The sequence below is a fragment of the Berghia stephanieae genome, chromosome 1 (assembly GCF_034508935.2).
Source record: "Berghia stephanieae isolate SIO BIC M18660-M18661 chromosome 1, UCSD_Bste_1.3, whole genome shotgun sequence".
Taxonomy (NCBI): Eukaryota; Metazoa; Mollusca; class Gastropoda; order Nudibranchia; family Aeolidiidae; genus Berghia; species Berghia stephanieae.
This window is the reverse complement of record NC_088360.1, coordinates 72,916,106-72,940,193: the sequence shown is the minus strand read 5'-3', so window position 1 is coordinate 72,940,193 and position 24,088 is coordinate 72,916,106. Positions and strand designations below refer to the sequence as shown.

Genomic DNA, 24,088 nt, shown 5'->3' with positions numbered 1-24,088 from the left:
TTGAAGGACAATTTTTCTGGCGAAGTTAAAAAAACAAAACGTGTTTTTCCAGACTACGGCAGTGTGGCTTCTCTAATCTTGATTGGAAGGTGTTTGGATATCAACAGTCACATACTACTCATTCAATTAAATGATGTTTTAATCCTATGTGCCATTGTTTTATTTTTCACTTTTCGATAACAAAACAAAAACTAAACAAAACAAAGCAAATTTTAAAAAACCCAAAAAACAACAAACAAATAAACGAAAACGACAAAAATAAAAAAATAAAAAAAACAAAGACGAAAAAGAACAACCCCCCCCCCCCCCCCATACAAAAAACCCCAACCCCCCCCCCCCCCCAAAAAAAAAAAAAAATAAAATAAAAAAAACAATTTAAAAAAAAATTTAAAAATAAACAAAATAACAAAAACAAATCAAAACACACACGCACAAAAGTCAAACAAACAAACGGACACTAGACGTTTTAGAAGACGACGACAACGACAACGTTCTTGACGATAATGATGATGATGGCGGTGGTGGTAATGATGGTGAAGGTAATAGTGGTGGTGATGGTGATGGTGTCAACAATGGTGTGATTCTAGTATTAGCTCGCGTCTCTTTGGTAACATACTCTCTCACTTACAGCTGCCCCGAGATTACATTTGACAACATGGCAGTGCGATCGATTATCGGCTACCGAATTTATTATTGATTTTCTATATTGATCTGGTATTTCTGTATAATTACATCAAAAAGATGTTATTGATCCATCGCCAGAATTATTCACGACTCCAATGGAGTTTCCGATAAAGGCTTAAATTACTTAGAACCCAAAATCAGTAACATCAAGTGCTTTTACCCCATGAAAGTTAGTAGAGTGTGTGAATCTTTCGAGTTTATACCGTACATTGTATATGAAAACGTGATTGGAGGTGTGATGCTTAAATGAGAGAAGAATGATATGAGATAGGTTGGTACGTTATTTCTTAAAAACTATCAGTCTATCTATCAGTCTATCTATCTATCTATCTATCTATATCTATCTATCTATCTATCTATCTATCTATCTATCTATCTATCTATCTATCTATCTATCTATCTATCTATCTATCTATCTATCTATCTATCTATCTATCTATCTATCTATCTATCTATCTATCTATCTATCTATCTATCTATCTATCTATTATCTATCTATCTATCTATCTATCTACTCTATCTATCTATCTATCTATCTATCTATCTATCTATCTATCTATCTATCTATCTATCTATCTATCTATCTATCTATCTATCTATCTATCTATCTATCTATCTATCTATCTATCTATCTATCTATCTATCTATCTATCTATCTATCTATCACTATCTATCTATCTATCTATCTATCTATCTATCTATCTATCTATCTATCTATCTATCTATCTATCTCTATCTATCTATCTATCTATCTATCTATCTATCTATCATCTATCTATCTATCTATCTATCTATCTATCTATCTATCTATCTATCTATCTACTATCTATCTATCTATCTATCTATCTATCTATCTATCTATCTATCTATCTATCTATCTATCTATCTATCTATCTATCTATCTATCTATTATCTATCTATCTATCTATCTATCTATCTATCTATCTATCTATCTATCTATCTATCTATCTATCTATCTATCTATCTATCTATCTATCTATCTATCTATCTATCTATCTATCTATCTATCTATCTATCTATCTATCTATCTATCTATCTATCTATCTATCTATCTTGGTCAGGAGTGTCGCTTTCCTCCTAATTTGGAGTGATTTCAATTCAAGTTGATCAAACATGCTGCTCACACGATGTTTTCTCATAATTTCCCGTTACAAAACGAGCGGCTCGTCACTGTACTGCCTCCATTTTATCAATGAGGTGTTTTTTGTGTGGGTCCCAACAAGTGCATGCGTTTTCAATTGGTGGTCGAACTAATGTCTTGTAAGCTAATGATCATAGGCTTGTTGATTTAATCTTTCAATTTCTTCGAATGAAACCAATGGACCTATTTGCTTTTGTTGTGATGTTGTTGATATGCTCGTCCCATTTCAAACGTCGTCAATAAAGCTGATTAGTTGTGTTTCACATGAGCGCCTGGACCTGAAACCATTTTGGAGTTCGTATAAGATATCATGCCTATCTGTGTATTTCAGTATCTAGGTGACAATGATGTGCTCAATAAGCTTGCTTGAGATACAAGTGAGAGACACTGTGCAGTAATTTGAAGGAGTCATTCTCTGCCGTTTTTTTAAATTATAAATGGAAGCTACATTAGCTGTTCTCCAAACCTCAGGGACTTCACCCGTGTCGAGTGACCTCTGAAAAAAATCAAACGGAGGCAGGGTGCTACGCAGTCTACAAGTTCTTTCAAAACACTTCCTTGGATATTGTCTGGTCCACTAGCCTTTGTAGGATCCAAATTTCGAAGAAATTTTCCAATACCCTATTCCGTAACGTTTATGTTTTCTATCACAGGCTGTTATTCATTGATGTAACTGCTTCTATCTGCTATGCAGTTTTCTGCCATTTGTTTGATCTAACTATAATCTATATATACATTGTATATCTATCTATCTGCCTGTCTATCCATCTCTCTATTTATTCAACATTCTATTTATCACTTTATATATCTACATATTTATTTATATATTGTTTTCGCTTTCGCTTGTTTTTTGTTTGTTTTTTATTTAATTTTTTAAATGTTTCTTTTTCTTCTTGTTCTGATTTGATTTGTTTAATTTTTGTAAGGATGAGGGATTAAAAGCAGTCTTTTTAAGTTGATCGAAATGGTCCATACTTTCACACATCAACATTTTTCATCAACAATCTTTAACTATCGAATGTCTGTATGTAATAGTCAAATCTAGGAGAAATTCCGATTTCAATTTCGATGAGAGAGAGAGAGAGAGAGAGAGAGAGAGAGAGAGAGAGAGAGAGAGAGAGAGAGGGGGGAGGAGAGAGAGAGAGAGAGAGAGAGAGAGAGAGAGAGAGAGAAATGTAATGTTTTATTAAAATAACAATATTAATATAACCACAACATAAATGCTCCTAGTTAAAGTAATAATTTTTTTTTTCTTCAGGTGGAGTTTACACGTTATGATAAATTCTAACAAGTTTGTCCTACACGTGTGTTCAAGATGATTTTGTAATTGATCCAATCATCAAACGCATTGCCTTGAAACTTATTTGTAGTCAATAATGTCCTACTGACCATGCTCAAACCAAACAGGTCATCGTCGTCACTCACTCCAATAGAAATAAATACTGAAACAGAGTATGATCTGGGACGCTATGACAACAATCTTAAAATGTCCCACATTGCAGAGGACTCGAGATCCTCGCCATATGAGGGAAATAACATGGTTAAGATTAAAGTAATGCACAGTGTCGAAAATGAGGCAGATAACGATGAAGTCGATGATGATGACGCATTCGACGACGATATAGAGGATGATGAAATGGATAAGACAGCAGATGATTTTGAAAACACTTATGGTGATATACGAGAAAATGTTGACAATGAAATGGATGGGTCAGATGATGTCCGTTATAGTCCAGATGCAAAATATGACGATGGTAATGGTGGTAGTGTTACAAGACACACAAACAGAGTGAAAACGCCTGTGAACCAAGATAAAATAAGACTGTCCAAACCCATTGCAGAAATATCGAATGTACAAAATGCCATCACCAATAAATCACCAAAAGACTGTCCATCAACTGGTGAGGACAGTGAGCATGACAGAGACAATGGCAACTCACCAGCGAACCAAGACAACCAACTTGAAAAAAATGTTGCCCGTGAAGAAAACCAACATATTGAAGAGGTTCTTGGCGGAACGATACGACAGACAAGGGATGATGACGAAGACCGCAGTGAGCCCACAGCTGATAAAGATTGCAAGCCCTATCAACATATTCAATCACACAACAATGACAGTTTCTATGATTCCTCGTGTGATTTCAAAACATTACATGACGAAAAAGATGAACATCCAGGGACGACAGATAATACTAAAAGTGAAGTGTTTGATATTGGAGATGGTAAAAATGATCTAAACGACAGTCACGACGTTGAAATAAATAACGACAATGATCATACACGCCAGGGATCAGATATATCCGTTCAGTTTGATTTCGAAAAATCGAATGAAATACAGGATACAGAAAAAAAATTGACCGACGATTTTTTCGATAAAAGGGATTCTGTAGAGTTGAGTTACTTTGCGTCGTTTAATGAAATTGAAACGTCAAGTGGTTCTAAACAAGAAAACAAAATAAACATTGAAACACACGACAATTCAGAAAACATTGACCATCTTTCATTAAACATGACTGTTGATGCCGACAAAAATACAAATACAGATAAACGCAGTGAAGAAATGAACAACTTAAATTTTTCAACAGCAAATGAATCTTTACATAGCAATGACAAGCCATCGCATAGCATTTCTGGCAGTATAGTTCCAGAGCGAATTGATGCAAATAGTAAACCAAGCCCGGAATATCTTTGTGATAGTTTGATGGCTGCATCTTTTGAAAGTACAACAGTAGACGACCAAGTGTATAATTTCGTCAAGGGAGCAAATCAATCAGAAAATATTGAAACGGCATCGCGTTCCCCAACGAAAACACAGCATATAAAAACTGTTGTTGATAAAGATGATATTGACAGTAACGGAAAAGATGACATGGGTCAGGAAAACCAGAGAGTAAAGGATTCGTTGTCGGCTAACTCGAACGATGCAGAAGTCTCATCTGATATCACGGTTATCGCCCCTGTTGCCATTCAAAATCCCTCTCTCAAAATGGAATCAATTGGAAGTGAAGGTGATAATGGCAATGAGAGAGAAATATATATTGACGGTGGTGGAAGTGATAACGAAGATGACGTCTATATGAATGATGATTATGATGATTGCGACAAAGAGAAAGGAATATCCGAAAAAGACGAGTTCCATCCATTGTCAGAACCAGATGAGCAGTCAATTTTGCGAGTCTTTATTTCAAAAAATGACCAAGATGAACCAGCTTTTGATATCATTTCTGAAATTCCGAGATCACTGGATGACACAAATGACAATATAGGTCAATATGGATCAGGAAACTCAAATACCAAGAAAGGAAAGACAAATCAGACCATCAAACCTGCAAAACACACACAAAAAGATAAGAAAAATAATCTGCAATCACCTCATTCAAATTCTATACAATCAATTAACGGCAATTCACGGGCGCTTGATCGACTTAAGAATGGACCATATGCAGAGGTTTTTAAAAGGGATATACCAAACGTTCCTCAAACTTCGAAAAAGAGTCAGGAAAATGTAAAAAGAAAGAATAAATCGAACGAGAAAAGTAAAAATGAAATAACCAAAAAAGAAAGAAAAATCCACGTATCAGCACAAAGCCAATCAAAGACAAAAATCAAAGGTAAAACACTGCAATTGAAAAATAAAAGTAAGAACATGGAAATCAATCAACACGACCATGTAGACACAAGCAGCACATTTCAGACGTCTACGCATAACGATTCTGTAGAGGAGTCATTGAAGCAGACTGATGAACTATTAATTAAGGATCTGTGCTCCGTTGATAAAGAAATGGAAATAAATCAAATAAGAAGCCAAGAAACTGCCCCTACAAATAATGATAAACCTGATGAAGGGCGTCTCGACATCTCTTTAAATAAACAGCCGTCTGATGACACGGGTATCAATGAAAAGTCCGCGGAGTCAAACCAAAATATACCCCAAGTCATTATCGATGATAGAGCTATATCACCTCTGTCCATCGACGTAACCAATTCCGGTGAAACAAATCAGCAAGAGCAGGAAAAAGAAATGTCAATGGAAGTTAAAGAAACAACCAAATCCTTACAAGAAAGTGGCGATAATTCATTTGCAAATCAGACCGAGTCCAAAGATTCTACGCTGGAAGGAAAAACCACCACCACTGATCATAATATTGCAGATCCTACTGCAAAATGTTCTCCTGTGCAAGAAGCGAATACCAAAACAGTAGAGGAAAATGAAACAACAAACGAAAAAGAAAATAAGCAAAAAGAGGAAAAAAGTGTGCCATTTCTAACCAACAAAACTTCTAAAGCAATCGCTGACAAACAAAAGCAATCACAGCTTGGAGGATTCTCGACTAAGAAGAAAATTGTTATTTCCTCACCCAAGACAACGGCAAAAATAGCAATGAAATCCAAACTTATGTCTGAAAAATCAAAAGATTCACCAAAGATACAGACCACAAAGGTTAATAAAAAATCCGACCAGAAATCAAAGGAAAGAAAAATCTCAGACGTCATCAGTCCTGAAAATGACTTGAAAAAACAATCAGACGTTGTAGAGCCAGCAACTATAACTGTCATTGATGAAACTTCAGAACTTGACGAACGAATTGGTGGCAGAGCAGGTCGTCTCATCATAAACAACATTAAAAATAAACTCAAAAGGAACAGTCTAAATCGTCATGCTTCAAATTCGTCTGTAACGCCAATACAGGTCACTACAAATTCAAGACCGTCATCACCAGATGAAAAAGGCTTGAACACTTCAGCATCACATCATGTTGGTAGAGCAGCATATAAAACCCAAAGCATGAGTTCTTTACAAGTCCCTGGACATCTGTCTAGCTCCAATCCTTGGGACCCAACAAAAGAGGAGGATGCTCTTTCAATTGGATCCAGGCGTCCTTCTATGGATTCGGTATCCAGAAAATCCGTGGATTATCGTATCAGGAATACGGCTATGGTGATACAGCCAAACAATGACGAAAAGCCAAAGTCTGTCTTTACTAGTGACGAGACGTATATCCAGAGCGCGGTGCCACGTCTGCCAATGGGTTTGGCGGTGTTTTGTTTGATCCTCAACGTCGTCGTCCCGGGTTCTGGTAAGTCGCTTTGTTCATTGCCTATAGAGCTTGTTCCATACAAAAACATAGTAGTTCCTTGAAAATCAAACTAATATAAGCAGCCAACCCACTTGGCTAAATCATTTTATAAGCATAATGGTACATTTTGCTGGATAATTCGCTTTTAAAAAATCAAATCTTTTTGATGCAGGAAAAAAAGAAACCTAAGAGGTTTAAAGTGATCCTTCAGATCCATTAGGGCCATGGAGTGGAGTTTATCCCTGTTTCTATAGCTTGAAACGGACAATAGCAATTGCTTGATACCCTTTGGATAGGACGCTAGTCTATCGCAAAGTACTTTCAGCGAGATCTAACAGACCAAACTACCCAATCACCGCTGGGTGGACAGGGGGCTTAGAAAAACATCTCGATTGCACCCGGCATCGATCTCGGTCCCTTTGATTGTGGAGCGAGTGCTCTACCAACTGAGCTATCGATACCCCCTTAGAGGTTTCCATCTGTGGTATAATGAAAGCGCGTCTAGCTGATGGACAATTAGGTTTGAGATTCGATTGGATTTTTTTTTCTAATGTTTTACTTTTTGCCCGATCTGACAATATATCATACACTTCTTTTAAGTAAAAAAATATTTTTTATCTCTTTTACCGCCGCTGATAAATTTAATGTAAACAATCAAAAATCAATACGCATTGTAGTAGAAAGAGAAATGGAGAGCGAGAGAGAGAGAGAGAGAGAGAGAGAGAGAGAGAGAGAGAGAGAGAGAGAGAGAGAGAGAGAGCACAAATTAAAGAGGACCCCCTTCCGCCTACCCCCCCCCCCCCCCCCCCACACACACACACACAAATGTTAATTCAGAACAATACTAGCGTAGCGGAAGTCAACTCACTTATGAATAAGTCGTCGGACCTAAGACTAAATTAAAAGTTCGAGTTAAATGAAATGGAGGCTAAATGTAAATCGTATTTGAGCATTTGCCAATATTTTCTATTCTATAGATAATGTGCGCTTGGCTAAGAAGCTCACAACATTGCCATCCGGAAGTAAAACGGACCAACACACAAAACTCTGAATAACCATGAACTTTTATAGATAGAATGAAGTTGACGTCACTCAGGTCTTTGTTATTGTTTTTTGCCATCCGCGTTTATGAGTAATTCTCACTAAACTGTATCAACCAGACTATAAAAGTTCAAGGTTACACAGAGTTTTGTGTTTTGGTCCGTTATACTTCCGGGTGGCAATGTTTTGAGCTTCTTAGCCGAGCGCATACTATCTATAGTCTGGTTTATACAGTTAGTGAGAATTGGCAAGAGATAGATCAGCTTGGCGGAAGATGACCTCCGACGTCCGCTTCAGATATGGAACTACATGATGATGATGAAGGTGAGAATTAATCATAAACGTGGATGGCAAAACAATAACAAAGACCCGAGTGACGTCAACTTCATTCTATCTATAGTATTCCCCATACGTTTAATACGTATATTTCTTCTTTCTCTCATAGGAACCATTCTCAGCGGACTTTCTGTTCTATGCTGCGGTCACTCACGTTTGTCTAACAAGGAGGATCAGATGCTAAACTCTTTGTGTGCAAACCTTTTTGTTGGAATAGCTCAGTTGTTCACGGTCAGTTTTCTACTGGTCGGATGGTTTTGGTCCATTAGCTGGGGTATAAAGATGGTCTCCGTTTCTGGTAAGTTATGCCCTGAAAAATCTAAAATTGAATATTATATAATATACACGAGATTTTTTAAAATTTCAGAATCAGAACGATGCTTTCGACATTTCAGCGCCAAGGAAAAGAAAGACCCAACACATCACATAGAACGTTTAGAGCTTTTGACAAATTTGGGTATCTAGGTGATAGTTCACAAATTTAGAACACATCAGTAATTTATCCTCGTGCTTTGCTTGGTCACCAGTCACTTGCAGACATTAGCATAATGAATGCGCGCTCTCTCTCTCTCTCTCTCTCTCTCTCTCTCTCTCTCTCTCTCTCTCTCTCACACACGCATATATATATATATATATATATATATATATATATATATATATATATGTGTGTGTGTGTGTGTGTGTGTGTGTGTGTGTGTTATTGGTTTTCCGCTAATCCAGGAAAACATAAGACAATAAATATCCATATTGCCCCCACAGGACATGGCATTGCCTGATGCCAGTTAAACTTCCATTGACCCCAAACATGTAGCATAGCTTAACTAACAGAAAAGTGAGTGGAGCAGGCACTTATGTTGGTAACAACAAGATATGAAGTGAGTAGAAAAGTGCCAGAAGACAATAGAGAATAAAAATTTTTTCGAGGCGGTGGTGGGGTTTGAACCTGCGACCTTATTGGTACGACAACTCCGCCTGGCAGGTGAGAGCGTGGCTCTACCGTCTGAGCTATCCACGAACACAAAAATATTCGTATCAAACCCAAGTCATATTTCTAAAGCCTTCTCTCACCCACTACTGGAGATCGCCGGCTCGTTCGCGCGCCACCATCGCGAAGTTATTTTTGACCAGCAGTTAAGCTTAATAGCCAATATTCTCAACACAAACACATAACATAGAAACGATTGAGACATTGAGTATGCTCCGGTATATGGGGTGAATTTTTTAATTCAGAAAAGTGAGTGGAGCAGGCACTTATGTTGGTAACAACAAGATATGAAGTGAGTAGAAAAGTGCCAGAAGACAATAGAGAATAAAAAATAAAAAATAGCTTAACTAACAGGGAGGGTTAATGGTATCTTGGGAGTTCCATCTGATCTAGAGCATGCAATGATTTACGAGGACCCCCCCCCCCCCCCCCCCCCCCCCCCCTCATGCGAAAGATAATATAATACATTTGACCATTTCCTCTCTGCTAAAAACCTCGACCAGGGTTCGGGTAAAATTAATCGATCTCTTTCTAGGGCTGGGGCAGAAAATAACATGGAAGGAAAAAACATAGGAAGATAGGAAATGCAACTAGAGACTCCTGGGATATCATAGGCTGCCGAAAGACTCCACCCCTCCAGTCTCATGCATGGGAGAGAGAGAGAGAGAGAGAGAGAGAGAGAGAGAGAGAGAGAAGGGGGGGGGGGGGTATGACAGCGTTTTGAGCAATGCAAATGAAAATCGTTGTTCAGCTGCGTCATTTCCGGCTAATTCACAGAACTTATCGATATTCCCTGCATGCAAATTGGATTTCTTGACTGAATGCTATGGAAAATGAAAGATTTATCGATTTCTAATTGATATAACAGGGCATCGCTTTGGATACGCAATAACAAAACTAATCTCCCTTTGGGGTTCAGTATCTTGTTACGATTAAGTTTTATATTGCTACACAACTATTCCATGCCATATTATTACGGCGCAGAGAGTATGAAAAGCTGGGTTAGTTTAAATATAGAAATTAAATGCCGTACTCTGGAAAGACAAGTATTTACAAATTTGGCCAGATAACTCGTCCTTCAAATATCGATCGATGGCAAAAACTCTCAAAAATGGGACTTCGCGAGGACCTCAACAAAAATGACACTCAAATGCTAACAAGCTAGTATTATCTAACAATTCATTCATACACTGCGTTGGCGACCAAGGCTCTACACTTCTCTATTTCCTGCATCTTCTGCAATATGTTCATCTCTGTCAAACCTCTCAACATCTTTGTCGCTTTTTTCCTCCCCAACTTTCCCGTTGTTATTGTTATAAAATTTTCCAACCTTCTTTTTTTATCATATGTCCCATGAATTTTGCGGGTCTCTTTCTGATTTTCCACATCAACGATCGTGATTACTCCGCCATTTCCATCACTTCCTTAATTTGTATTTCTGTCTTTCCATGGAATCCCCAGCATTCTCCTCTTGAACCACATCTCAGCCGCTTCCATTCTCTTTACTATATGCCTACTAAGGTCCACGTTTCACATGAGTATGTCAATGTGGACTCAATATCGCACTGCAATAGATTCAAGGCGTTAAGGTTTCTATCTAAAAAAATGTTGATGTTTCGTAAGGCTGCTTTCGCTTGATCAATCCGTCATTATATCTCGGTTTCCCCATCTTCCACCGGTTGTTATGATGGTGCCAAGATGTTCAATTGCCTAACTTGTTTCAAGACTTCAGTTTGTTTTTATGAAACAAGGTGGTATGTTTTACTTACCGAGTAATTACCCTAGTTTCAGTTTTCGTAAGGCTGAGACCAATTTTCTTGCTTTCATTCACAATCTTATCAGCCTAATATTGTAGGTCTTTCTCATTCAGGGGTTGTGCCATCTGTACATATCTGATATACTGTTTATACTATAGTTTGTCCAAGACCTTTATTCCAGGCATACCTTAAATTTATCTCAATATTTTCTCACTGTAACTCTAATTACAGCCAAATACAGCTCTTTTTTTTCCCTTTAAACTTGTATTAGGTTTTGTTGTATGTATGCAAATTGTGTCGACTGTGCCTTAACCTTCCACAAAACCACATTGTTCCTCTCCTATTTTATTGTGTTCCTTGCTATATTTATTATAATGCGTAACAATATTTTGGTTATGTGACTCGACAAGCTGATGCGTACGGCGAAGCGCACATTCGCTTGCTGCTGGTTTTTCATAATCTACAGCCTTAAATAACATTCAATAATTTAACAATTACAAGAACAAAAAAGAATTGTTACCTATATATCGAGAGTCAATCAGTGCAATCTCCCGAATAAACATGCATCTGACGGTTATCCTTTCAACGCCATGAAAGACCACAGCCATGGCCTGGGCTGAACCAAAGTCTCATTCAAAAATAACAACAAAAGGTCACGTAGAAATTATGATGATATGGAAAGAAGGAAAAGACAATGAGAGTGACCTTTCCGGTCCCATTATGGATGGTCAAATGACCCCAAGCTGGATTTGTACTTCAAAAGGCGATTTACACAATTTACTCGTTTTATCGCAGATGGATGTTAAATTCGGAAGTTCCCCTGGTGTGAAGCAATGTTGCCTTTGTCAGGTTTTCAAGTTTGTTTGCTGTGAGGTTTTTGACAATAATTCACAAAACTTGATGGCAACATAGATGAAAGAGAAAATATGGTAAATGAAACTACTATCGGTTAGACTGCATTTAACATGGACTGTTAATGCATCAGAAACAAAACATAAATTTTAGAATGCTTAGAGCTCTGTATTTACAGCCGATAAGTTTAAAGTGTGAAAGCAATCTTTTTGTTTTATTTTCTTTTTATTATTTCGCCCTTTCATTCTGATAAATGGTAGTGACGTCAGAGATGCCAATCTTAATTTTACAGCGAGTTCTGAAAGCTGATGGTATTTACTTTCACTTACTCAAGGTCAGGCTAATCAGTGAAGTAAAACAAGCGATTTTTCATTATTTAAACTATCAGGTTGATCAGTTTATTTACCATATGAATCATCAGATTATTTAAACTTATAAGACTGATGATTCATACAAATTGTAGCCTACTCACACACACAAATTCTTTCTTTACATAAATCTAACTACCTACCTATCTATAGTAGGATCCTGATCAAGCCAACACCGCCAGACCAGAAAGATTAGTTGACTTCTCCATTATCAATGGAGCACACTTTAAAGAACAGACAATAAAATTTGGAAGCAACAAGAGGTGTTGACTTTTAAGCAGAAGTTTACTTATGCGGATCCCACTGTATCTATCTGTCTGTCATCCTCCTCCACCATCAATACCGATAATGGTCAATGTTATTTCCACATATTATTTTCAGCCAGATACCGAGAAGAGCTGAAGCAACAGAGAGAGAAAGATCTGCAAGCCATGGCTCTTAGTGCTTTCGGATCACCAAAGAGAATGAACCTTTTCGCCGCCTGAGGTGTGTTCGGGACAAAGACACAATCTTAACTAACATTCAGCCCTTACTCAGACTAAAAGTAAGAGCATGCGATGCATTCAGCAGAGCTCATGAGGTGCATCAGTTGTGATAAGTTGTTTATGGCATCTGGGTATGCTGGTAACCGCGGCATGCGAAGATCTTCATTTGCAAAGTGAGCAATGATTATAGAGCAGCATTGCGGGTTTTTGTAAATTAAAGTAGATTACATAACTTTTCACCACGTTCTCTGCTGAAGGTCGTGACAAAAGTTTGAAACTTGATCGCCCCAAGACAACTTAAACATGAGATGCGTACAATCCTCCCCAAGTTTAACATGACATATGCTTTAAGCAAAATTACAACATTGGTGGAGAGGAAATAATTTCTTGAGAAAATGGAAATCACATGCAAGAGGAAAGACGATGGGAGAGATGTGTGAGTGTGTGTTTGAAGAGAGAGAGAGAGAGAGAGAGAGAGAGAGAGAGAGAGAGAGAGAGAGAGAGAGAGAGAGAGAGAGAGAGAGAGAGAGAGAGTCCGCATTAATAACTAATCTCAACGAGCACACTGCTGTTTTTGTTAGGTTCTATGAATTGAGACGTAATTTACACAAGACCTTTTTTTTTGGTTCTAATCAGTTTTATTTTTTTTACAAAAATAGTTTATTTGTATTGAATTTGAATATTTTCAACATGCATATCTAAGTCTAAGGACTTCTTGAATAAATACTGGACCAGGCTGTTAAAATAAATCCTTGTATAAGATATTAATAAATTAGAATTTATTCACCCATTTTTCTTTCCGCTTTTCCTCATTAAAAAATGTTCGAGCAAGTCTGAACGATCATTCCTATTTTTTTTTCAACCTAATGGATACAATACGATTACAATCAAAATTAATGAGGCAACACAAAATCATCTAAATACATGGGTTCTTGGAAATAGATAATAAGCGAACACATTAGAAATTGATGAGAAGCTGCTTTAAATCAATATCTTGATTGAACAAAAGCAGTGAAAAGTAGTTCTAGACGGTAAAAGTGAGATAAAAGTGAATTAAGAGAGTCATAAAGAGGGTAAAAAGAAGAAGAAGAAGGAAAAAAGAAGAAGGGATAAAAAAAAGAAGAAGAAGAAAAAGAAAAAGAGGGAAGCATGAGAAGAAAAAGAAGAAGAAGAAGAAGAAGAAGAAGAAGAAGAAGAAGAAGAAGAAGAAGAAGAAGAAGAAGAAGAAGAAGAAGAAGAAGAAGAAGAAGAAGAAAAAGAAGGTAAGAAAAAAAAAGAAAGGGAGAAGAAGAAGAAAAGAAAGAGGAAGAAGAGAAGGAGGAGGGAGAAGAAGAGGGGGAGGAGCTTGAGCAGGAGATGTAAAGAAAAATAACCCTCTCATTCTCATTTATTGCTTCAAATTACGATGAATATAATATCTAAATAATAATAATAAAAAAGAATTGTAAGGTTTTTATTTTGTATACTTGATAAAGCAATAAAACACGACATAGGGCAACGTGTTCTATAGAACACAATATTAAAATGCTGAGACATTTTGACCATAAATTAACAATTATAATATTTGCATCATCTTATAATACATCGTCTTTAAACATAAATAATTTCTATGGCATCCTTCATGAGCTTAATATATTACAAAATTTCATTATGTGCACTATTTAGATAGATATTGGTGGCAACTTAAATAACAATGCGAAATTCACTTCACATTACATCCACATACAACCCGCATTGCAAAGCGCTGTTGTGTATGTTTGTGGTAGCCAGCCCTATACAACTACTTTATCATTGTTGTTATTATTATTATTTCTATTATTATTATTATCATTACTATTATTATTATTATTATTTTTATAGAAACAATGCGGTTGGACTCGAGTGCAATATAAACAATATTCCCTATCTAGGTTTTACTTTGACCATAGTTATGATTCAAATCATTGTACAATGTGGAATGTTGACGGTATCAACAGTCCTGAAACTATTTACTTTAGCTAAACGGAATTGACTGCATCAATCTCGTGTTATCAATAGTTGGAGTTTCAAATAATATTGGGTAGGGAACTGTGTATCAAATGAACATCATTTGATTCGGTAAAATAACATGATGTAACTGGCTGGAATTTCAACAGACAAAACTAAAAAAAAAAAACAAAAAACAAAAAAATAAAAAACAAATATAAAACAAGAGCATATAGCCAATTTTGAAAATCAGTTGTTCAAATTAAATTGTAGCAAGATACGGAAATAGCGGATATTTAAAAAAACAAAAAAAAAAAACAACAAACGAAATGGCGATCATCTACTTATAAATTCAGATGCAACGACATCAGTAGAGTGTTTCATCAAAAAGGTTTCAAACTTGATAACAAATTAAAATCAAAATTAAAAGATTCAAATAAAAAAAAAATTAATTAAAATAGAAACATATAAACATTTGTGAAGAACATGAACTCAAATAAATGTATACAAAATACAAATTAATGCGATATGGAACGTCTCCATGAAGGGCTTAGATAGATAGGTAGATAGATAGATAGATAGAGAGAGAGAGAGAGAGAGAGAGAGAGAGAGAGAGAGAGAGAGAGAAGAGAGAGAGAGAGAAGAGAGAGAGAGAGAGAGAGAGAGAGAGAGAGAGAAGAGAAGAGAGAGAGAGAGAGAGAGAGAGAGAGAGAGAGAGAGAAGAGAAGAGAGTGAGAGAGAAGCATTTGATTGAGGAAATTAATTTTCAACTGTGAAAGTGATACTCAAAGATTAAACAATCTTGATAGGGAATTCGACTTGTCGCTTTATTCAAAATCAACATTGCTTTGTTTACATTTGCATTCATTGTAGATAATGCTGAGAAAAAAAATGGCAATCCAAAGTTTATCCATAAAAAAAAAATTGTCTGTCTTTGACTCATTCTTCTCTCTCTCTAAATTCTAAAAACTCTTCAATAACTTCAAGTTGCCTTAATAGGAACTCTTTTTAGGAGGGAAATGTGTGGGAGGCATGATACGGTTGTTACTTTTTTTTGTTCTTTGTCTGCACTCGCTTTCTTCTTAAAAACTTTATACTCATTTCGAAATTGTCAATCTATCTGCACATTCGTTGGAAAATGAAATGTTGTTTTGAAATAAATTTGTAGTATTTATTCACAACCAAAAATATTTTTTAAAATTAACAAGAAAACTGAAACATTCTTCAGGAGGAGTTTGAAGAAGTAGTAAGTCTAAATATATGGTAACATTGTTAAACCTTTTTTTTTTCTGTTCCTAGTTCATACTTTTATTAAAATTACATCCAGAAGATCTATGAACTAAATGAATAAAACTAAAATGAAACTGAGCATCAGTCGAGTTGCAAAAAGTCAATGACTGTAAATGACTATGCTGCTTTGATAATCTGTTTTTTCTTCATAACACTTTAAAATTGGTCGAGCTGACAGCAGTACGACGGAGAAGTGTTGCAGTACTTGCGTAATATTACAAGATTGGCTAAAAAAAAAAAAGAAAAAAAAAGCTCAGTTCACTCAGTTAAAATAATATAGAGGGCAACTTTGAAATCCCAAATATTGTCAAAAAACAGGGCAATTTTATACTTTGAAAATCTAACTTTCAATATGTCTTGTGATAAAGTTGCCAATGCTATGTGGGACCTTGAATTTATCTTTCAAATACTTTGTGCATTTTTGCTTTTGTTCAAAAATTTCCAAGCAATATTTATTTTGACTTTAATTTAATTTTGAGTAATTGAGAGACCCCTTTATCTGTCCGATACGAAAGCATCTCTGTTTTACTGATTCTATTATACAATGTTAGAATCTATTTGTAATTCTATGTACGGGTTAATTGTGTAGAAAAGATTTGTGATTAGAAATGCATAATCAAAGATGGTCAAATTTTCAGATTTTTGAATATTTTTGCCATGTTTGATTGAAAAAAATCTAAAAGACTTAAGAAAAAGAATACATTGGTCTTTGTTAAGAACCAGTCATAGAAATCGTAGTTTCAATTTTCGGTTATGCCGTCACCCTGAAGCATTGTATATATCAAATGTAACCTTACATATCAAAATCTACTTTCAAAGTGAGGAAAAAGTCATACATTTAGTATCAAATTACTCAAGATTGCAACAATTGACTCTTGAAGAAACGAAAGAAATAAAGAACTGAGTAGCTATTCATAACTTCTATTATTTGATATTTCCTAACATATGTCGAAACAACCAACTTCACCCAAACACATTTTTATATATATACAGAAATTCGATGTATTTTGGATCACCTCAGGCCAGTCAATGAGAACAAATCTCAACTTTTTGAACTTATCTGATGTTCTATTCATAATAGGGAAAGTTATTCGGAAAATTAAACAAACCAAGACAAAACCAATAATTTCACCGGCATTAGATAAAACATAAAGATTTCTTTAAATAGTATATTTCATATACAAACTCAATCTTATCACAGATACACTTATGGTATTTGCTATGTGACGGTATACATACAAACATACATACACATACATACATCAACCTTAGCAAGATGTTTTTCTAATGTCATGAGGAGGAATTGCCTTTATATTCCAAATTACTCCGAAACAATCATTTAAAAATGCCCATTAAGGAGAATCAGATCATAGCTCATAAAAAAAAGAAAGGTATTTAAACATTTTCACCAAAAACAGCAATATTGAATCATATACTGATGTGATCCCATTAATTATAATACATTGAATACATATTGGACGGAATGGTTCTTGTGTTTGGAGAATTCAAAAGTAATAAGTAGAAAATCTGGAAAGCCATTTGGTTACAAGTATAAGGTGTATTATACACCATCTCTTAATTAATGGCATAGGGTTCAACTATTGCATATCATTGTTTTGTAAAAGAAAAAAAAAAGAAAGAAAAACCGCAAGACATTTAAAAAAAAAGATATTTCTTTTCTCAAACATTTACATTTAAATTAATGTACACAATTTTCTGGTTCAAGGTGCTTCGTTCATCCAAGGATCAAACAAGACATTTAACATCTTCCCATCACCTCAGCAGTACTGTGTTAACTATTGAATAGACAAAAAATACACACAAATAATTAACCATGAGGTTGAGGGAGGAGGGACAATTTTGAACTAAAAATATAAAGAATGGCATTCTCATCCATTGACAGCATTGCATTTTCTTTTTTAAGTCAAGACTTAATAATGACAATCATGAGAGACGATAGACCTAATTTAAGGACTTCATAAACGCAACCCTTTGACCAAAACAAAACATAATAGAACAAAATAACTAAAAAATGAAAAATGAAAAAATAAGTCCAAATTAAGAAAAATAAATTGAAAATCAAGAAGAAGAAAAAAGTAGGTTAGATTTGGAAAAGTGAAAGTGACGAAGTTACAGCAGGTTTATAAAACAATGTAAAAAAAAAAAAACCCAAATAATTATAGTAATCTGTTAGATCTACTTTTCAGCTTGGTTAGTTTTGTCCCCTACCTTTTAGTACTTTCTATAGTATTAGTGTAAAAATTGAAGTTCAGCTCATCGGTTGGTTTTCTGTGTTCAAAGAAATAACATAAATGAAAACTATACTGTAATGTAGGAATTTAATGATTTGACTGATAAAATCAATGGAAACTAAAATACTGGGGTCTGAAGGAATTCAACTACGAAACAAAACAAGAGATTTCTGATGTTACGTCACTACACACATAGTCAACCATTTCATAAAAAGTAATTATTTTCATGTATTATTGGAAATAAGGAAATTTTTGAAAGCAAAATATATAACCAGGAACTTAGATTTATTTATAGTAAGATCAAAATCTATATAAGTATAGATAGAATGCGCTTGGCCAAGGATTCACAACATTGCCATCCGGAAGTATAACGGACCAACACACAAACTCTGTGTAACCATGAACTTTTATAGTCTGGTTAATACAGTTTAGTGAGAACAACTCACAAACGCGGATGGCAAAAACAATAACAAAGGCCTGAGTGACGTCATCTGCATACTATCTATACATTGGTTTGCATCCATTTTCCTACTGCTCCCTTATCTCTAAAGGGATATTGATATTAAAAATTTAAGAAGCAGTGGTAGAAACCATGTCGTTATGTTTGTTTCTATTTAACATTATAACTGAATTATATTTTACATCCTTTGGTAGAATCAAGGCACAAATTATAACTTTGTCACACGAGACCAAATATAAAAACAGAGAATCTAATGAGTATTTATCCAACTAAAAATGAAGCTGTCACCAGGGCATACCTGTCACATGCATTAAATATAAAATATATCTTCTTTGCAGGAAATCCGAATTTCAAGAAGAAAACAATTTTCACCAGCTTTGCACTCTAGATACCTTATATATGCAAACATTTTGATATAAACAATTACATAAGTTTTTTTATTGTTTTTTTGTTGTTGTAAATTTAACTCCGAATCTAAGGAAAAAATTGGACTCCTGCCTGTACCCCGGATGAAACACAAGAAATTTATACCAAACAAAAAAAAATCTTTTTAAGAGAACAAATTATAACTGAAGCTAAGAAATTAACAAAAAATAATTAATTAATGGATTTCAATGAAGCCTTTAGAAGTAAGATTATTGTAAAATGCATTAAATAAATCAAAATATACCCATGAGTGTGAATGAGACAGATATAATCATTGAAATTGAGAAGAAAAAAAGAAAACATCTTTGCTTATGATGCAAAAAAAAATAAAAATAAATGGACTGTTGACAACTTCAAACAACTGCCCTCTGTGCACAACAAACATTGTTTTGGAGAGTAAATAAAAAACAATCATATAGAAGCTTCACTCATTCGCTTACAATTCTATAAAATCTAATTTACATCATGTGATTTTTGGAATTTAGCATTCCTTGATTCAATAAAATGCCTCGCAACAATGTTTCATCAATAAGTTCACCTTGTGGCTCTATGAGCACTGGGCAGCCTTTTGTATGCGGGCTGAACAGGCGGCTTTGGTGCCAAGTGTCTTGGCTCTGGCTGGGTGGGGTCATAAACTGAGATGCTTATGTCCATTGCTGGAGATGGCTGCTGTTGATGTTGATTATTGTTTTGGGCTTGGTTCACCATCGCATTGTGCTTTGCTTTAGATTGCTCCAACATTACCTAATGATAAAAACAGTGTTAAAGGAGATGCAGAGCAATGTTGGCACCCAAAACCAAAATTGAGTTATTCACATTTTGAGGTTCTTGATTCATTAAATGTTCAATTCATAACAGCTAAAACCTTTAAATAAAGGTTAAAATTTCTTTTTTTCACAACTTATCCGGCCACATGTAAAAATCCCCATCAGAAAAATCTTCCAATACTTTATATCATGCCTTGTTGGAAAGCCCTAAAACATTGTATGGACTATCAAAAAATGTATTTCTCCAATACTTCAAAATTCCTAAATCTGATGGTTATCCAAAGGTTGGACTGAATTATCTATTTCAGTTCTAAAATTCTAACTGCATTTTTACAAATCATTATTTTTTTTGACTAATTAAAGTTAACGACTCCAACAGTTTTTAATCAGTTTCCTTATTTGAAAACTTAAACAAGCTTTTTTTTTATAGATTATCTAAACAACTGTTTATGTAGTTTCTTATAGCTCCATTGGTAGAGCACTCGCTTCACACGCAAAGGGATCAAGATCAATCCGAGGTGCAGTCAAGAATATTTTTATGACCCCCCCCCCCCCCCCTCCATCCCCCCTGTCCACCCAGTAGTGAATGGATAGCTGGGTCTGTTGGATCTTGCAAAACGTTACTCTGCTATAAATTAGCATCCTATCCAAGGGGTAGCAAGCAATTTCACACTATAGAAACTGTGATAAATTATGGCTCCAAGGGGCAAATTGAAGGACAACCTCATGGACTACTTTTTTTATGCCAAAAAAGGTTGAATAATGATAATATCTCATCAGATCTATATTATCCACTATAATTATATGTCTAAAATTATCCAGATTTGATCCGAATCAAAGTTAAATAGTTTTTGTACCTTGCTTTGTTCCATCATTCGCTGCTTCATTGCCTGTTGCTGGGCTATCTGATACTGCCTGCTGTTGACAGATGTCATGTGGTAATTCTGAGGAGCCACACCCGTAACCTCGTTGTAGGCAGTTGCGATATCATTCTGCCAATTGGGACTTGGGTCTTCTATAAAGCTGTTGAAGGTAGCATTGGCATTTTGTGTATGGACACTAGTAGCCTGATGAGGGTGAGGAACTGGTGGTGGTCTACTGGCACCCGCTCTGGCAAGATGGTCTTCCATAGTGATGTACCTTGGTCCTGGTGATGGGGATGGGTTGATTGTAAAATATAATGAGTTTAAATTTGTGAATTTATATATATAGTAATATCCACTAAACATGCTCAAAGTGCTTTAAAAGGGGTCCATGGCCAACAGCAACACTAAACATGCAGGACAAAGACATGATGCCTGTTAGACGATGTTACACTTTTTATCTTGACAGAGACAATGCTGTTATCAGACAGGTACTCATTCTACACCTGAGTACAGTGAGAGAATGTGGGTAAAGAGCCTTTTCCAAGGACTCAACTAAGCACCTCACAGAGTGGGACTCAAACCTTGGACCTTCCTGTCCAAAGGTGAGAGTCATACCACTCGACCACATAGCTGCACAGAGTTTGTGGGATAGATAATGTTACAATTAAAATTTTCATTTTATACCTTAAAATAAATTAATCTTTATTTTAATTCAATAGCTCTACAATTCTATACTATTCCCAACACTTGACTGTACTACTTCAAAATGCAATAAAAATGTAATCCCACATATTAGGACAATCAAAACAAAATAGTTAAATCAATAATGATTTGTAAATTAACTATTCCACCAAACCATCTTTGAATTTCTACTGCTATAAGACTTTTTTAAATAGTTAAAAATTAAATGCAAGACTCAAGTTGTTTTTTTTTCTGTAAAAGAACTTTTATGTAGTGAAAGCATGTGGCTCTGGTACAATTGCTTAATTTTGGTTACACTATGATAATGATGATGATGGTGATGACAATGTGACAACGATCTGGTATACCTAATTGTTATCTAAGAGTGAACATATGATCAGATCTATTGGATTTTACTAGCTATTAAAAAAAAAATAGCCCCAAGGCTGCAGAACTTTTTAATTCCTACTGGTCGTTGTCATTATTATTCAGTCTAAGATTGCAGGTCTTAATTGGAAACCAATGCCATTCTCTCTTTATAAATCCTGATTTTTAAAAGGAACCCCCCCCCCCCCCCCAAATAAAAAAGAAAAAAAAAACAAAACAGAACAAACCACAACCAATATAGAAAGAATGAAGTTGATGTCACTCAGCTCTTTGTTATTATTTTCAGGGCATATTTCTCACTAAATTGTATCAGAGTATAACTGTTAAAGGTTATACACAGTTTTGCGTGTTGTTACCTAGACGCATAGTATCAATAGCACTGGCCACTTACCTACTACCTGTGTACTGGATCGAGCATATGCAGCAGCGGCTGGATGTGAATGAGAGTTATGTAATCCCTGAGATGGATGACTGGAGATTGAAATACCCTGAGCATACAGGTCACGGCTGCCTGAAGAAGAACCTGGCCTGACTCCAATTGGAGGTCTGAGAGATAGATTGGTACTGGAATCTTGTTTCAATAAACTGGTTCCATTGACTGCCGAGTACTGACGTGCTTGCTGTTTTAATGCCAGCCTCTGTAGAGCTTCTTGTATGGCCTTTTCATTGTAAGTGTCTGCAAGTGTTTTTAAAATATAATTTTTTTAGCTTTTATGACCAATCTTATCCCATTTTTCAAATGATTCTATCAATTGCTGCTTACTCTATGAAGACCAAAACAAATAAATATCTTTTATTTATCTAGTCTCTATCATTTTTCATTGATTGATGGCCCCAATTTGTATCTAAAACATATTGTATGATTTGTTATTGAGATAGACATGTATTACAGTCACTGCTCAATTGCAATTATCAATGACTCGTTGACATGTGGACTTCTTGAGTCATTTTATAAAAATTGACTTTTGGAGATACATTGTTTTAGATGTTGGATCTATTTGTTCAAAATCTTTTCAAAGCTACCTTTGAGTAAACGGTGAAGAAAATCAACAAAGTTAATTGAAAAGGGATCAATAGAAGTTATTGTTTCTCTTCTCAATTAATGAAATAAAAATTCCACATCCACTAATGTTCTCACTACTCTATTAGATTTATTTTAGAGACGATGATTAATCATTAGTCATTGAAATTGATCTTACACTACAATAAATGGTACAAAATACCAATTCAATAGTACAAATTCAGATAGACCTGGTTCCAATGGAAGAAAACATTGTTCACAAGCTAAAAACTATGAAGTCATTAAAAAAAAAAAAAGTTAACTGACATTACATGGGTTGAGAGCCTTTAGCCGTATTCTGATACATTTTCTAGTCATTAGGAAAGATTTCATATAATCCATAACTTGCATTTACATTCTTTAAAAAAAATCGAATTCACCATGTCATTGACAAAAGTAATGAAAATTCTACCAAATTATTTCGAAAATTAAAACTTGGTCAATAACACACATTCTTACCAACAATAGGATCAGAGGTAACAAAGTTGGAGTTGGAACTAGTTTGTTGAACAGGACGATTTGTGGAGGCAGAAGCTGGTCGTGTTGTCAACACACGGCCTTTGTGAAAAATAGTCAACAAAAAGTTCAAATGTATAGTAACAAATTATCAAAATTTATTTGACATTTACATTTTATAAAAAAACTAATTTTAAATGATTTGTAAAGTTGAAGAAAATATACATTAAATTTCAAAGCTTGAAGATGATAAAATTCTATAAAGATGAAAATGGAAAGTAGATAAAACAAATGCCTCTTTTGATATGAAAACAATAAACAAATATTAAGAAAAAAAAGGAGTGATGATGTCTTATCAAAATTAAATACATACATTTATTATCTAATTCTAATTGGCACATTATGTTCAAGATAGTAGTTAATAGCATACAAAATTACATAACCTACAAAATGTTTTTTAAAAAATGAAATGTTAGAGAAAAATAGTTCTGAGTTGGATAAATCCATTAATATTTTTGAAAACGGGATTGTAGAGGTCAAGGACAATGTTAGTTGGAAAGTAAGAAAGATGAATATAGATGCCTTATGTTATCTTAATAACTATAAACAATTAAATATGAAAGGATGAATATCATTTTTAAATCTAATATAAAACATAATAAAATGTAGATGTAAAATGTACGTTTTACAAGTCAGAAATTTTCAAGCTGATTCTGAATTTCTTTCACAC

At 34.9% G+C, this 24,088-nt stretch overlaps 2 protein-coding genes across 18 annotated transcripts in view; one reads left to right on the top strand and one right to left on the bottom strand.

The window, feature by feature from the left end:
- Positions 1-795: 795 nt before the first annotated feature.
- LOC144956261 (uncharacterized) lies at positions 796-13,279 on the top strand. Its single transcript, XM_078886712.1, has 4 exons — positions 796-955; positions 3,105-6,924; positions 8,411-8,599; positions 12,645-13,279. The coding sequence occupies exons 2-4, from the start codon at positions 3,237-3,239 to the stop codon at positions 12,746-12,748; spliced, it is 3,981 nt and encodes a 1,326-aa protein (XP_078742838.1). The 5' UTR covers positions 796-955; positions 3,105-3,236; the 3' UTR covers positions 12,749-13,279.
- A 2,713-nt stretch (positions 13,280-15,992) lies between these two features.
- The window catches only part of LOC144956171 (tubulin polyglutamylase TTLL5-like), a 44,562-nt gene continuing 36,466 nt past the window's right edge, over positions 15,993-24,088 (bottom strand). For 12 of the 17 annotated variants that reach the window (XM_078886637.1, XM_078886609.1, XM_078886675.1 and 9 more), the window contains 6 exons: positions 23,362-23,460; positions 22,234-22,518; positions 20,766-21,055; positions 19,680-19,885; positions 18,233-18,292; positions 15,993-17,799 (listed from right to left, as the gene is read on the bottom strand). In XM_078886637.1, the coding sequence (XP_078742763.1) occupies positions 17,796-17,799; positions 18,233-18,292; positions 19,680-19,885; positions 20,766-21,055; positions 22,234-22,518; positions 23,362-23,460 (944 nt within the window). In that variant the 3' untranslated portion in view covers positions 15,993-17,795. The remainder of the gene's footprint in view (positions 17,800-18,232; positions 18,293-19,679; positions 19,886-20,765; positions 21,056-22,233; positions 22,519-23,361; positions 23,461-24,088) is intronic. The other 5 variants (XM_078886666.1, XM_078886650.1, XM_078886649.1 and 2 more) reach the window with 2 other exon arrangements.